Source organism: Antennarius striatus, chromosome 5 (assembly GCF_040054535.1).
Source record: "Antennarius striatus isolate MH-2024 chromosome 5, ASM4005453v1, whole genome shotgun sequence".
Lineage (NCBI taxonomy): Eukaryota > Metazoa > Chordata > Actinopteri > Lophiiformes > Antennariidae > Antennarius > Antennarius striatus.
In genome coordinates, this window is record NC_090780.1 from 14,972,413 (window position 1) to 14,987,754 (window position 15,342).

General features: G+C 42.6%; 1 protein-coding gene across 6 annotated transcripts in view; it reads left to right on the top strand.

The window, feature by feature from the left end:
• The first annotated feature begins 262 nt into the window (after window positions 1-262).
• The window catches only part of LOC137594914 (tensin-2-like), a 32,447-nt gene continuing 17,367 nt past the window's right edge, over window positions 263-15,342 (top strand). For 3 of the 6 annotated variants that reach the window (XM_068314557.1, XM_068314556.1, XM_068314554.1), the window contains exons 1-3: window positions 264-940; window positions 9,640-9,745; window positions 9,826-9,863. In XM_068314557.1, the coding sequence (XP_068170658.1) occupies window positions 818-940; window positions 9,640-9,745; window positions 9,826-9,863 (267 nt within the window). In that variant the 5' untranslated portion in view covers window positions 264-817. Of the gene's footprint in view, window positions 941-9,639; window positions 9,746-9,825; window positions 9,864-11,684; window positions 11,743-15,342 lie in introns of those variants that run through there. The other 3 variants (XM_068314555.1, XM_068314558.1, XM_068314559.1) reach the window with 3 other exon arrangements.

A 15,342-nucleotide genomic window follows, 5' to 3' on the forward strand; every position in this document is an offset into this window, starting at 1 on the left:
TTTTAACATCCAAGGGAGATGCTAATCTTAAAAAGTTTTCCAAGGCTCCATTTGTGGACTAAAAATCCAAACAAACAGATGGTTAAAAGTCCTCACTACAAGCTGAGGGGGAGGAAGTGGGCTCAAGCCTACGCTTTATTCTCATGTGCAAAGTTAAGGCGTCTGGAGAGATGACGTGTGTGAAAGACACTCTATCCAATCACTCTCTCATGAGGTAGAAGAGAGCAAGAGGGGAAGCCAAAGGAAAGGGGAAGGGCCTGACATCAACTAGCCCAAACAGCTGCCCCCTTCTCCCCCATGGAGAGACAGCAAGAGGAGGCTGATTGACTGAGAGAGAGAGAGGCGAATACTGGAGGGTCTGTAAGTGTGAGAGGAGCGTTCATAAGGAATATTTGAGGACCTGTAAAGGTGAAGAGAAGAGGAGGTATTGGCAAGTGGACAGGGGGAAGGGAAGTGGAAGGTGGTGAGTGTATGCTTGCATGATTTCAGGGTGAGGATTGCCAGGGAGCGAGGGACGGGGGGGACAGGAGGGTCTGACAGTTCGGGTTGTAACAGGAGAACGGAGGAGGAAGTATCTGGGGTGAGTTTCTAGGCAGGCCGATCTCAGAGAGACGGGTAGAGGTGTGAAGGGGCACCGAGGAAGAGGAAGCATGTTGGAGAGGAAGACATGAGCTACTGCAGAAACATAAGGAGGCCGTCCGAGACATGAAGCACTGAAAGGAGGAAAACCCGGAGAAACCGTCTGGAGTAAAGCTCGTGACTGGAAGGAGCAAATCGGACAGACGTACAAGACAAAAAAGCAACGTCCGCTGGAAGTATGGGCTGCATTCACAGCAGGAACATTGGCAGGTTGAAGAAACATGGACCTGATAATGACACCGGGGGGATCTCTGTGAAGGCAGAGCCAGACGAACATCCTGAAATTCTTCAGCTCGCTGAGGTAAGTCAATCACCTCTCATCAGGGACCTGTGGCGGGACAGAAATGTGACACTCAAAGGATGTGGAGTATATTAATAACTGACGGGAAGGAGTAGTGTGAGAATAAACACAATAACGTCAGATGTTCCAGAGAAGACTTCAACCCTCCCCAACGGTCAGCCCAGACTCATGTAATGATGACTCCAAACCGCCTGCAGGTGTTAATGTCAGTGTGAATGCGTGTTGTTTCTGGGTCTCGGCCTTGTGATGAACTGGTGACCTGTCAAGAGTGTGTCTCTACCTATCACTGGATGTCAGCTGCGATAGACTCCAGCCACCCCCTCCATGTGATCCTCCAGGATATTCTAGAGCTTCACAAAATATTCCTGTTCGGTATTTTCGTTACCGTCAAGTAAAACAAGCGTCTCATGCTGCACATGCTGGCATTCCAAAGGATAAGTGTCTCTACGGGTCCCATTTTGACAGGCATCACGAGCACAGATCACATGCACTAGTAACGTTTGTAGTTGATGTTAACACTATTATCTTAACGGTCATATAAATTAGCATCTCCTGCTGTGTACACAGGAATCAGTGGTAATGAACAACGGGTAAAAAACAAAAGTCACCAGCAGAGAATCTGCTTGTTAATCAGGTCCCCCAAGGATCAAGGCTCAAGAGGCTCAAGAGGAAGTGGTTTAAGTTACTCCTGGTCCTGACCCGTCGTCTGTCTGTCTGCACACTCTATTTAGGTCTGGTTTTAGGAGCGAGCCACATCGCTTCACATGTAAAGCCTCTGAAGGCCTTTTATAGAGACCTGTTGGTTCAGCACCAAGGCCTCGAATCGGAATGTGAACATTCATTCAGAATTATTTCACATTATTTTGCCAACTTCAATGTTTTGCTCATAAACATTAAGTACATGTATTTGTGTACAGTAGTGTGTAGCTTACCAGAGCATCTGCATCTGTAACGACTGATCTACTGCAGTCAGATGCACTGTATCTGATTTGCCCTGATTTGGCGTGTGTGTGTGTGTGTGTGTGTGTGTGTGTGTGTGTGTGTGTGTGTGTGTGTGTGTGTGTGTGTGTGTGTGTGTGTGTGTGTGTGTGTAATCAATGTCCCAAATGAATGGGTGGACTCCGCCGTGGAGAGGAATGAAATATGTCATGCAGGCAAACTGGCCAGGAGTTCTTTATTATGTTCATACTGTATTTCTTCTGTCTTTCGCTGTCTCTCTCTCTTTCACACAGATACACACACATGAATGCAGAGTACAACTACAGATTATCTTTGGCGTTAAAGGTCTTGGTCTGCAAGTGTTTTTTCACTGACACCTCACAGGTGATGACATGCAGGGATGCAGGAATAACAAACACTAATACACAACACACACCCACATCCACCCACCTACACACACACACACACACACACACACACACTTCACCCACGACGAGACGGCAGCAGGTGGCCAATAAGGGGTATGCATGTTATTTATAACCTGCATGAATAGTGCGTCGGGGGGTGTCACCTCTAAACAGCCATGAAAATGCTGAAAATAGGTGTGTGTGTGTGTGTGTGTGTGTGTTTCTTGTAGCTGCATGTTTTCTTACCATTTATGTGCAGTAGCACAGTGCTATAAAATGCCTCCAACAGGTGTTTTGTTGTGTGTAAATGCATTAAATATTTTGTGTGCAGTAAAACACTGTTATGACTGATGTTACAACAGCACGTCATCCTTCTATATATACATTAAATAAATTACTTCTTGCAGCTTGCAATAAAGACAACTTGTGTTGAACGATCACTCTTACAATGTTCCTGCTGTCGTCACACTGATAAAAAGATTATGTAGCTGTAGTCATAAAGAAATCTATTCAGTTCATGCCTGGTCTTCTGTGAAAAGTGGAAGTGCTGTGTGCAGTCTGTGGGGGTCAGACATGCTTGTAGAATGACATAAATATTGGCTGCAAAAACTGCAAAGGGGGCCGGAGTTATGTTATACTCCAATACTCTAACTCTGCTTTTGTTGCTGGGAAACACAGTTGTCTAAATGTTCTTGACTTATTTTCCATATTCAAGAAATCATCCACTGATTTACTCCTTATTGAAAATTACGCATTTACTTTTATATTATTCTGCTTTTTGACAGTATGAACATGTCCCAACGGTGGGATGAATATAGGATTATCTTATCTTATCTTATCTCACCTCACCTCATCTCATCTTATATTATCTTTCAGTGCTAGTAACCTACTGTGGAGAACAAAGAAACTTTTGCCTATTCACCTGAAAATTAACCTTAAAATGTGCAAGGAATTAAGAACAAATTAGAATCCTAAATATCATTAATTGCAAATAATTGACCTGGAAAAAAACAGTAGCTTCACAGACTAGTCTCTCCCTTTTTTTTACGTGTCCCGATGTAAAAGCTCAAACATCTGAGGTCGAACGGTCTTTCTTCCTGCAGTACTACCTTTTGTCCAGCAGGTGTCGTCCTGTGTTTTTAGTCAAAACGTCAAACTGAACTGGATGCCATGGCTCGATAAAAAGCAACGTTTTTGTCACATTTACGGCGAAATTTTGTCTAAGATGGGCAGTTACATTACACTTATTAGTATATCACTTTTAAAAAACCACTGTACAAATACTAGACATTTCATTTATAGGTGGGAATTCAATTTTTTTAAAATAATAACTTCTGAAGGCAATGAAATTTTTTTGTTTTTCCAAAAAGTAAAGGTCAGCTTTATGAGACAATACATGTTCAACCCAGTTAGCTATTACATGATTCTAATGGAGTGAACTGCTAAATTTCATATTATGTAATAATATTTGACATGTGAATCAATGGAGGGGGTGATCATCCTCTTCTCCTCCATGTTCCCTCTTGTTTATCATTGCTCTTCTTTAACTCCCCCCATATATTATCACTAATACAGACCCAGACACCCAGATTCAACATAATGACTGGATTCCACAGTATATTGTAACTACCATTCATTTGAACACATACAGACAGTCAATAACCCTTATGATCCTTTGCAGCTGTGATGCTCAGATCAATACATAGAGCATAATGGTAACGTGTCCCACGCCCGCCCGTCAGGATTCACTCAGTCTGTAAGCATCACAAATGAACATTGTGTGACTAAAAAAGAGCAATTACTAATCAGGGCTCGAAATAAACTTCTTTTCTTGGTAGCACTGGTGCTCCCAAATTTAGAAGTTAGTGGCACCAGCAAAGACTTCAGGAGCACCTACCCAAAAGCAAGGCAGTGATGGAGCGATAGAGACGCTCCGTCCATCTCAGTTCCTCGCACCTCTCTCCTTCGCCCCAGGAGAGCATCCGCAGCTGCGCCCTCATTGTCTCCTGGCAGGACCGCGGTCCTGCTCAGACAGTTTGGCGCACATTCTGCGGCAGGTCCACACTCATGTGTCCGCATCAAACAAACTGTCGCGGTAGTCCGTTCGAGGGTGCACACTCGGTGCCTACGAGTTTTCCCCACATCCAGACAAAACTGTATGAGAGGTGCTCACCTGAGGATGCTGCGTTGGTCCGCCTCCGGGTCAGGGGCCAAACCTAGGCACTACCTGTGTGTGGCTTAAATAGCGCATTGTGGCGTGCTGTCAGGCCAGCCCGGCACCTGGACTGAACCATTTTGGTTATTATTGGATTGTTTTGTATTTTAAAACATCACTAAAAGATGTTTTATGTTGCCCCAAACTCCACCATGCCTTTAGTGAACATTCGTTTGCATTTTTCTCGGTCATTTTGCCCTCAGCTCGGACTTCAGGGGATAATTCTGCACAAAAGATCTGTGCTTTGTTTCATAGTGGTGCTTCATGTTACCACTTTTAATTCATGCTACATGTTCAGACCATATGAGGTAAAATGGTTCTGAACTGCCTAATGGAGGAATGAACAGAAATTTCGTCCACTCATTGTTAACCAGCGGTTTTCCTCGTTAACCTCCCTTCGTTTGGAGCTATGCTGTCTCCCTTCTTCTGTGCTCCTGTAGCGGTAAACTCACAGCGGTAGCGGCAGCGAGCTGTCTCACTTCCTGGTGCACTGACAGCGCAGGGTAGACAAACGATCTGATTGGCTGGAGTGGCGCTATTACCGTATTAACTGGAGGAGCAGCGCCCGCCGTCTGTAACCGTGAACTGCAAGTAAAAATGCGCCAAGAAATGTACTCTCGTGAATTTATCGTGGAGTGGTCACGGGTCCGTACAGAACCATCAGAACCATCGCGGTCCGGATCTGGTCCACCATTTGGTGACCCCTGCTCTATGGAGAGAGAGAAAGAGCGAGAGAGAAGAGGAAAAAAGGGCGCACCAGATTTTTTCTCCTAGTCGCACCGGTGCTCCCAAATATATTTAATAGTTGCACTGAAAAAAACCTTGGGCGCTTATGCGACCAAAATGGTCGCAATTTCGAGCCCTGCTAATATATCGTTGTTATTATTATTATAAAACTGATTTTAATTTTCCCACAACAAGGAACCCTTGTGAAACCCTTATGAAAATAAAAACCCAGAATAGTTTTCACAAGTGTGGAATCACACCAAGACTCATCGTATTGTTCTCAAAGATATCATAATTTGTAATTAGGGCTGAGTATATATACAAAGATATACTCTTGCAATCCTGCTTATTTATAAAGTGTACTGTATATAAACAGTATAATATATAACTATTATTATTATTATTATTATTATTATTATTATTATTATTATTATTATTATTATTATCACTTACAGTGGCCCTCAAATACATTAAAACAGGTGTTGCTCTTTTGGACTCGGACCTTGATAAAATGATATCATTTAATATATTGTAGGTTTGATTAGTATTCACAACTCTCATATCACTCATGCACAGCTGGCTGTTGAACACAACAGAGCAGATATCTGTCCCAGACCAAAAACACAGGAGCCAGGTTAGTCATGTCCTTCTGTCCTTAAAATCCCAGAGCGATCGTTTCCTGTCTCCTGTACATGTCGAGTCTGTGCAGGAATAAATCAACCATCACTCATCAATAAAGACTCAAACCGCTGACTGTGGAGTTATTGATGGTTTGTTTATCATTTGATTCATGAAATGTTTTGTTTGTTGTAGATCAATCCAGATCAACCGGGTTGGAACATTTATGGAAAAGAAAAGCATTTACAGTTTTAATCAAGTCAAGTTCTGTAAATTTGTCATGTTGTTGGTTGTAAAGTGTTATTCAGAAAGAATCAAGTCACATTTATATCAATGTTATATAACCACACAATGCTTAGGACCACATAAAACATGAATTATACATCTCTAGTAGTAAATGATTTAGACTGCATACACTCCACTTCAGAGTCATGGAGATTTTATAACACACTGCGGTAAACTTAATCTGTTGGCGTCCTCTCACAATTCAAGGCGACGGAAGAAATGGGGCTCCAATGTTGGATATTATGAGTCCCAGCCAGCATTTCTACTCTTCCGTCTTCTACACTTAAGATCAGTGTCCTCCCATTTGAAAAAATACTTGGAAATTTTTTTAAAATGAACTGAGTTTTGTCCGAGAATCAAACAGTTGAACAAAAAGAGGCACACTGTGTATTATTTCCACATCCCCCAAGGCCCCATGTAGTACACACACACACACACACACACACACACACACACACACACACACACACACACACACACACACACACACACACACACACACACACACACACACACACACACACACACACACACACACACACACACAATGACAACAACTCTCTCACACACACACACAAACATCCCTCTAGACTTTTCCATTCCTATTCTTTCCTTGTTTGTTGCTCAAGTACAGATTTCACACTTTAATTTTCTCCACATGCTGTCAGCAGACTTTGTCCTGCAACACATCAGCATAAACTTTATGTCAATACTATCCAGTTTATTATCATGAAGTTTAGAGGTGGCTCACAACGACAAAAATGTAATGATTGTGACTTCATTGAATTGGGTAAAAAGTCAATTTCCTAATTTTAAATTGTAATTGAGTTTAACATTTGGAGAAACTTGAATAAAAGCTTCTATGGATCTGCCTGTATCAGATTTACCTTCATCTCATTTTTTGCTTCACCCACAGAAGATCATGTCTCATGTTTGAACAGCTGCCTTAATGGTTCAGTGTGGTGTCCCCTTGCAGTGTTGACAGATAATTCATAATAACCGTGTCTAGATTACAGGCTTACAGCGGACCTGACTCAAGTATTACCCAGGGTTTTAGTCAAACTCTGGGTAACCTAGTTCAGGTTTGTGTGAACATTCAGTTTCTCTGTGGATAAACAGCAAAAGATTTGTCCCTGTGGTTAGCTCTGAGTCTGACCACATTTTATTGCATTATTCATTGTAATAGGAAGCCTGTAATGGAAAGGGGGGGGGGGTCAGGTCAACAGAAAGCACTTAGGCTCTGTGAGGTATTAGTTAAATGCCAGCTCTAGCATGACAACATTTTAGCAATCACAACAACAATGCTGGCACACTAATATTTATCACACACATTCACCGTGTTAGTGCAGGGTGACATTTTACAGTTTCAATTAAACAAAAAAATCAGAAATGTGCCTCATACTCTTGTAAACATTTAACAATAAACCAAAGAATTGGACAAATTAAATTGCAACCCAACCCAACCCATGCCAGTCATCATAAGACCCTTGTTTGGCCTTTGCCACCTCTACTTTCACCTTACGCTGCATCTCCCTGTACTCCTCTGTACTCTCCTCAGTCCTCTCAGTGTCCCACTTCTTCTTAGCTACCCTCTTTCTCTGTATACACTCCTGTACCTCTTCATTCCACCACCAAGTCTCCTTGTCTACTTTCCTTTCAGATGACACACCAAGTAATCTCCTACCTGATCACATTAGCTGTAGTTGTCCAGTCATCTGGAAGCACGTCCTGGCCACCCAGAGCCTGTCTTAACTCCTTCCTAAAAGTCATGCAACACTCTTCCTTTTTCAGCTTCCACCATTTCGTCTTCTGCTCTGCCTTTGCCCTCTTCATCTTCCTCACCACCAGAGTCATCCTACACACCACCATCCTATGCTGTTTGGCTACACTCTCGCCTACCACTACTTTGCAGTCACTGATCTCTTTCAGATTACACCGTCTACACAAGATTTAGTCTACCTGTGTGCTCCTACCTCCACTCTTATAGGTCACCCTATGCTCCTGCCTCTTCTGGAAGAAAGTATTCACTATAGCCATTTCCATCCTTTTTGCAAAGTCAACTACCTTCTGTCCTTCTGCGTTCCTCTCCTTGATACCAAACCTGCCCATCACCTCCTCATCACCTCTGTTTCTTGCACCAACATGTCCATTGAAGTCTTCACCAATGACAACTCTCTCACTTCTAGGCATGCTCTGCATCACTTCGTCAAAGTCCAACCAGATTTTTTCCTTCTCCTCCAGCTCACATCCTACCTGTGGAGCATACCCACTAACAACATTGAACATCACACCTTCGATTTCTAGCTTCAGACTCATCACTCTGTCTGACACTCTTTTTACCTCCAGGACATTCCTAACAAACTCCTCCTTCAAGATAACTCCTACTCCATTTCTTTTCCTATCTACACCATGATAGAACAACTTGAACCCTGCTCCTAAACTTCTAGCCTTGCTGCCTTTCCACCTGGTCTCCTGGACACAAAGTATGTCTACCTTCCTCCTCTGCATCATGTCAACCAATTCTCTACCTTTTCCTGTCATAGTTCCAACATTCAACGTCCCTACTCTCAGTCCTGTAGTTGAGATATGTAATCTTAGCTATAGGACTATGAGTTGAAATATGTAATCCTCCATTTTTATAGTAAGGCAAGGGGAACGGGGGAAAAATGAATGGCTGCACTTGACTCGCTGACTGTAGATTGTAGTTTGCTGTCACTTCTTCTACGGCCGAGGAAGAAGAATCCTCGGCCGAATCCCTGGGATCACCAGTGCCCCCAATGAGGCACTAGAACTGCTTGCCTCACTTTGTGGACTTTCCCAGCAGTTTCAGGACTGCTCAACTCAAGAAATACGTTACACACATGCAATTGTTGACAAAAAAAACACTGTACATTATATACATTAGCTAAATTATGGAAATTTATTTCATAGAGCAAACATGTTTGAACATTTTAATAGCAACTTAGAGAGAGATAGCATTAGGGTCTCACTTTTTAGCAAGCCAGCACCGCTAGCCGAGTCATTGCACAATCCATGGTGAGGCTCAACTGGCTGATGCCTCATCGCAGGTCTCTTCTCAGTATTTCAGGTGAAAATGCAGTGATTTTGAGTAAAAATAATGTATAATTGGTGACGTTAAATGGAAAATAACTATATAATAATCATCACTGGATAAATTTAACCATTTAATTTATTTTTTCCATTTTCCATTTTTTTTCTTTTTTAATGGGAGGTGAGACCGTACCTCACCTGCCTCCCATATCCGCACATCACTGTTTAAAATGCAGGGTGATGTGGCAGGTATTGCTTAAGTGGAGGAAGACCAATGCAGAGAATGTACAGTATTTCATCAGAACTCATGTCTCACTGAACCCACGAAATGATCTTTTGAAAAACACACACTTTCTGGATTTTATCAATGTCGTCCTTTGAGCAGTGGCAGCCGTTGTTTGATTGGCTTTAATCATTTGGCCTGAAAGTGATCAGATTTGACTCCACTGTGTTTCCAGCTCGCCAAAGCAAGGAGCCACACCTTCATAGAGAAGAGCTTCAAGAGGAAGCAAATGTGCATCGCCTGCGGGCAGAACGTCGACAACTTGGGATCTTTTTGCAACAGTGAGTCCACATCTTGATCTCTGAATCTGACTCCTGGGCCAAATCCTGTGTCTCACCTCTCCTCTGCTCCCTGTGTTCAGAGTGCAAGGTTGCAGTTCACAAGAAATGTGAAGGCAAGGTAAGTCACAAGTCGCCTGAAATCATTATAAATTGTACACATCATCTTCTTTCCATCCGGTCCTGCTTTTGCTTCTGCGTCAGAGGTTCTGACGTTAATACAACATGAGCCTTAAGTGGAGAAAGTCCCATGTACTGACCTGGATGTCTGGTGGAAGAAGTTGTCTCAGTGAACCGCCAGGTTGTCATGAGTAATTCAGTCACGTCTGGTCCTTTAGCACCTGAGTAGTCTCAGTAATGGTCCCAATGGACTCTTTAATACATATTCTGATGAAGAGGAAGATGATGGCAGCTCAAAGAGGTGCCTCTGAACAGACTTTTTAACTTCACAGTCAAGGCGTTTGGTATTTGGTTTCTTTTTATATCTCGGTATGGTCAAATGAACAGCCTCTATTTGCAGAGGTTTGCCTTACCATACATATACAATACATATCATATAACATCACCTCGCAATGGACCAAAACAAATACATTGGCAGAACAAAAGATATTGACGACAGTAAGTCCAATGGTACACCTCCACGGTGGAGCTCTATTTTCATGCATTAAATGAGCTGTAAATGTGTTTTCAGAATAAAAGTAGCCATTGAGGCCATTTACACTTCCACACAGTCGCTGCCTGTGGTATCATGTGACCCCACTCACAGCAGCTCAGCATCAAACCACTGAGTGGGTTTGTGACCTTTAACTGTGTTGTGCCCCACCAACAGCAAAAGAACCACTTCTTTTATTTCCCAGCTTTTCAAATCAGATCAAATCCTGCTGCAGTTACTTTCGAGGGGCTCACCCTCTTAACCACCGCTACACACAAACAATGTAATAGTGTATAAATGGGTACTATCAGCTGTTGTGCCTTAGTAGCATCCATTAAAAGAGGATTATTATTTTTGTCATACCGTTCCAACTGGTTGCCATGGCGATAGCCAAAAACAACTCACGGTGGCCGTTGGAGAGGCAGGCGCCGCTGATGAGAGGAGACTTCGTCACACAGGATGATGACCAATCTAGATAGGAAAAGTCTTTGGCTGGTAAATATAGAAAATAAGAGTGCCATAAATGCCTGCTAGTGAGTGATCTGTGTAAGGACACAAATAAGTGAGAGGCAGCTGGTTGTGTATGTGTGTGTGTGTGTGTGTGTGTGTGTGTGTGTGTGTGTGTGTGTGTGTGTGTGTGTGTGTGTGTGTGTGTGTGTGTGTAATCAGTCCCATTTGGGGTATTTATAAATAAAGGGGAACATTGGGTCAAGGGTGACCCATGAAGCCGTCTGCTCCGTGTCACGCTACGCTCCTCGTGAGGCTTCTTTTGCTCATGGGTCACTGCAGTGTGTGGCTGCATTTCTTTTTTACGTCATTTGAATCAGTTTTGTTTCCTTCTTAAATTACGTTGGCGGCATTTCCGTGCTTCTACAACCTGTTTGCCTGTCATATCAACTGTATTTCCATCTCATGCTGCCACTCCATTGGTCTCTTGTTGCCTTTCTCTCAGCCTCGGGGCATTAGAGAGGTCAGCAGATCAGAACCTTGTGACTTTGCAGGGCAGCCCAGAGGTTGCATGTGGTATAATGATACTTGTGCCAGTAAAAAGACTTGTTAACTGTCTGTGTGCATTTGGCACATGTGTCTGTGTTATGCTGAAGAGGGAGGCAAACACAGTTAGAGAGAGAGAGAGAGAGAGAGAGAGAGAGAGAGAGAGAGAGAGAGAGAGAGAGAGAGAGAGAGAGAGAGAGAGAGAGAGAGAGAGAGAGAGAGAGAGAGAGAGAGAGAGAGAGAGAGAGAGAGAGGGAGGGCAGGGAGCTTATTAGACAGAGGGAGGTAGTGTATCCCACTCCACAGACAGGACTGCTCAGAGGCAGAGGGACACACTGAGGGTGCTTGTCAAAAGGTAAAAACAAACTCCATTTATTTACTGAGTTAAGATTTGTTGACTCAAAAACTCTGCTCAACAGTTTTTAAGTGTGTGTGTTTTTCCTTTCTATTGAGCAGCAGTCTTGCAGGCTTGAAATCTCCATGTTCGCTGTGCTAGTGCAGAATGTGTTAGTCCATATTATTTCATTAAAGCTGGAGCCATAGAGCTCAAATTCCACCCAGGAAGAGGAATTAATTTACAATGACTGAGGCGAATGCTAAAAACACGCTAGAGATGACCTACAAAAAAACACAGATTTTAATTTTTAATCATGTGAAGAGAATTCATAAGATTTAACTTTAATGACATGATGTAGTTGTCGGTGTATGTGCAGCCCATCTTCTCTACATTCCTGTAATGTTTTAGAGCTATTAAACTTGTGCCAAACTGCTTATGGGATGTGTTTGTGTCAGCATGAGTGTTTCTGCTTTTCTGTGTGTGTATCTATGTAACTGCATCAGCATGCATCTTATGGGAATGCACAACTTTTCTTACTTTGCCCATTTATATAATGTGTTTGCTGCTTAACCACACATTCCCCACAGTATCTGTCTCCTGCATCCATCAATGTCTATGCTGTGTGTACATGCTTGTGTTACATAATGTATATAGACAATCACGGAGCGCCTGGCATTGACGTCCAGCTGCATCCCAGAATCAGTCCATCGCTCTGCCGTGATCTGATGGATGATAATGCTGCCTAGTGAAATTGAAATTACAGCAGCTGTTCTGCTAATGTTTCATGTTGATTTGGGAATTTATATAGTGAGCAAAATTTTGTGTCAATTAGTGGTGAATTAGTAAACCACTGTCTTTCTAATTTGTCCTAAATAGCACCAGTAGAGGTGGAGCAGATTAACAAAATCCTCTGTTTTGTTAATTTATTTGCTTTTAAAAAATATAGCGGGATCATTAAAGGATTTATTATTATTATTATTATTATTATTATTATTATTATTATTATTATTATTATTATTATTATTATTATTATTATTATTATTATTATTATTATTATTATTATTATCTGCTATTGTCTGATTTACATGTTTAGCTCTTGTCCACATTCTGGGATTTTCTGTTGCTTCTCTCCATGTCTGGAACATTGTTGCCATAAGCGTCAGCTTTTCCACCGTTCTTGCTGTTCGTGTCTCACCTTTGGGAGGCCGAGACCTCACCCTGTCTGGTGGTAACTCCGGGTGTCACTGCACATCTATGGAATGGTGGCTGTAGCAGCATTAAGCCGATAGAGATGGAGAACTCAGCAGATTGGAACATGCTGGAGCTGGAAATTCCTGTCAGATAAACATCTGTGCAGTGTGACTTATGTGGTGATGTCCTCATGGTTGCTATTTATGACCATCATGTCACACTGTCTACAAACAATTTTCATGGTTAATTTAATTTTACTGCTTTACACACACATGCATGCACACTCTTTATATTTAACTATTCCTTTCATTTCCTGAGAGATAGATCCGCACTAAGCCTTGTTTAATATTCCAGGACTCAAACAGTCAGCCGTGTCTAATATATTTCTTGATATAATACAATGCTTGCCAACAATAGATCTATTTTTGTGTGCTGGATATCTATAGACAGTCGCTTATGAAAAGTGTGTGTGTTATCTCTTAATTACTGGATACTGGCAAATCACCAGAGACCAAAAACAAATGTTGCCATCATACAGTAATACGAGATGCAGAGTTGTAGATCTCTTGTGTCTGTTGTTGTTTGAAAGTGGGAAGTGGATTTGTGAGATGAGTGACGATGAAATAAACAAAATGAGTCTTTAAGGGTTCTGGCCTAAAATTAGGAGCCCTATTAAAATAACTCTTTGTCAGTGGTCAGCATATTCAGCTGTTAATGTCTCTCCCCGGTCCAGCGCTTGCTCTGACTGTCTGTCACTCCTCTCTCACTCTTCCCATCCTCTTGATGTTTAAACTGCCTATACATCCACTTCCACTTTTTACCTTTAACCCTTATTCATACTTCATCTTGTTCCCTGCTCCTCCTCCAGTCCAGTTATGGAGCAACTTGCTCCAGCTATGTGTGATGCTTATCAATGTGTCCGTTGTCATCTGACATTGTTTATTCATAGGGAAGACATGCTTGTGTCTCATGGCAGTGATGACTGTGATTATCCTGTTACCTGGCACTGAAACATAGACAGAGGCAGTGTGAGAGAAAGCAGAGGGGAGTGGCTGACTATAATTTATGGGGAAAAACAGAAATGATTAATGAAAGATGAAGAGAAAATAGAGGGAGAGTGATTTATTTTTACACAAAGCTTCCAAAATTATAACCTCTCCTTTTTACATGACTTCTTTTTTGAAAGTTTTTCCTCTGATAGTTTGTGTTCAGTATCTTTTGTGAGGCTATGGAACTTGAAATAAACTGCCATGGTTATTTCGCTTTTCCGCTTTTAGATGGGAACTCTTACTCATGCCTCCTTCTCCAGGGCGTGATGTCATCTCTGAGTAGACTGTCAGAATGAGGCTGCCTCCTCCTAGATGGCACTGAGACGCTGGTTTCTCAAAGGCTCACGTGTATCTCCTGCATTCTCTCGCTTGCAACCCCTTACAAATTCATTATTAAGTTCCATAAACCAGGAGAGTTGCAGATTCCAGGTATAATTATTTGTAGGCTCCTCCAAATGAGTGTCTTTTTCACATCTTCAAACAGAGGCTGGAGGCCAGAATGCAAATAAGCATATTCTCAAAGCCCAAACACACTTCTGTGTGCCGTGTGGTGTCTCTGATTGAAACTTTTGTTGATAAACTGAGTAGCGTTACGTGATGAATGGGGCAAACTGAGTTGGTACTGGCCAGGCATCCAGTTCACTAACTGGACCCTAGCGTAGCGCCGGTCACTGTCTTTAACACCTCAGTTAAAACCAGCTGATGAAAAGGACAAACTGAACCAGATGGCTCCATTCTCAGTGGCTCCACTGTATAGTCCTCATGCATTAATGACAAGCCTGAGGCTGGCAGAGCTCCTGAAGACGTGTGTGTGTGTGTGTGTGTGTGTGTGTGTGTGTGTGTGTGTGTGTGTGTGTGTGTGTGTGTGTGTGTGTGTGTGTGTGTGTGTGTGTGTGTGTGTGTGTGTGTGTGTGTGTGTGTGTGTGTGTGTGTGTGTGTGAGCCCAGGTCAACAACATCCTGTTGCAAAATTGCTTCCTGTTGACTCTAGTGTCTCCCTCCTCTGACTTTCTGCTGCATCAGTGTTCATGCCCCTTGTCTTCTTCTGTGTGTGTGTGTGTGTGTGTGTGTGTGTGTGTGTGTGTGTGTGTGTGTGTGTGTGTGTGTGTGTGTGTGTGTGTGTGTGTGTGAGCCCAGGTCAACAACATCCTGTTGCAAAATTGCTTCCTGTTGACTCTAGTGTCTCCCTCCTCTGACTTTCTGCTGCATCAGTGTTCATGCCCCTTGTCTTCTTCTGTGTGTGTGTGTGTGTGTGTGTGTGTGTGTGTGTGTGTGTGTGTGTGTGTGTGTGTGTGTGTGTGTGTGTGTGTGTGTGTGTGTGTGTGTGTGTGTGTGTGTGTGTTTGTGTTTATGCATGGGAACACATGTGTGTAATTCCT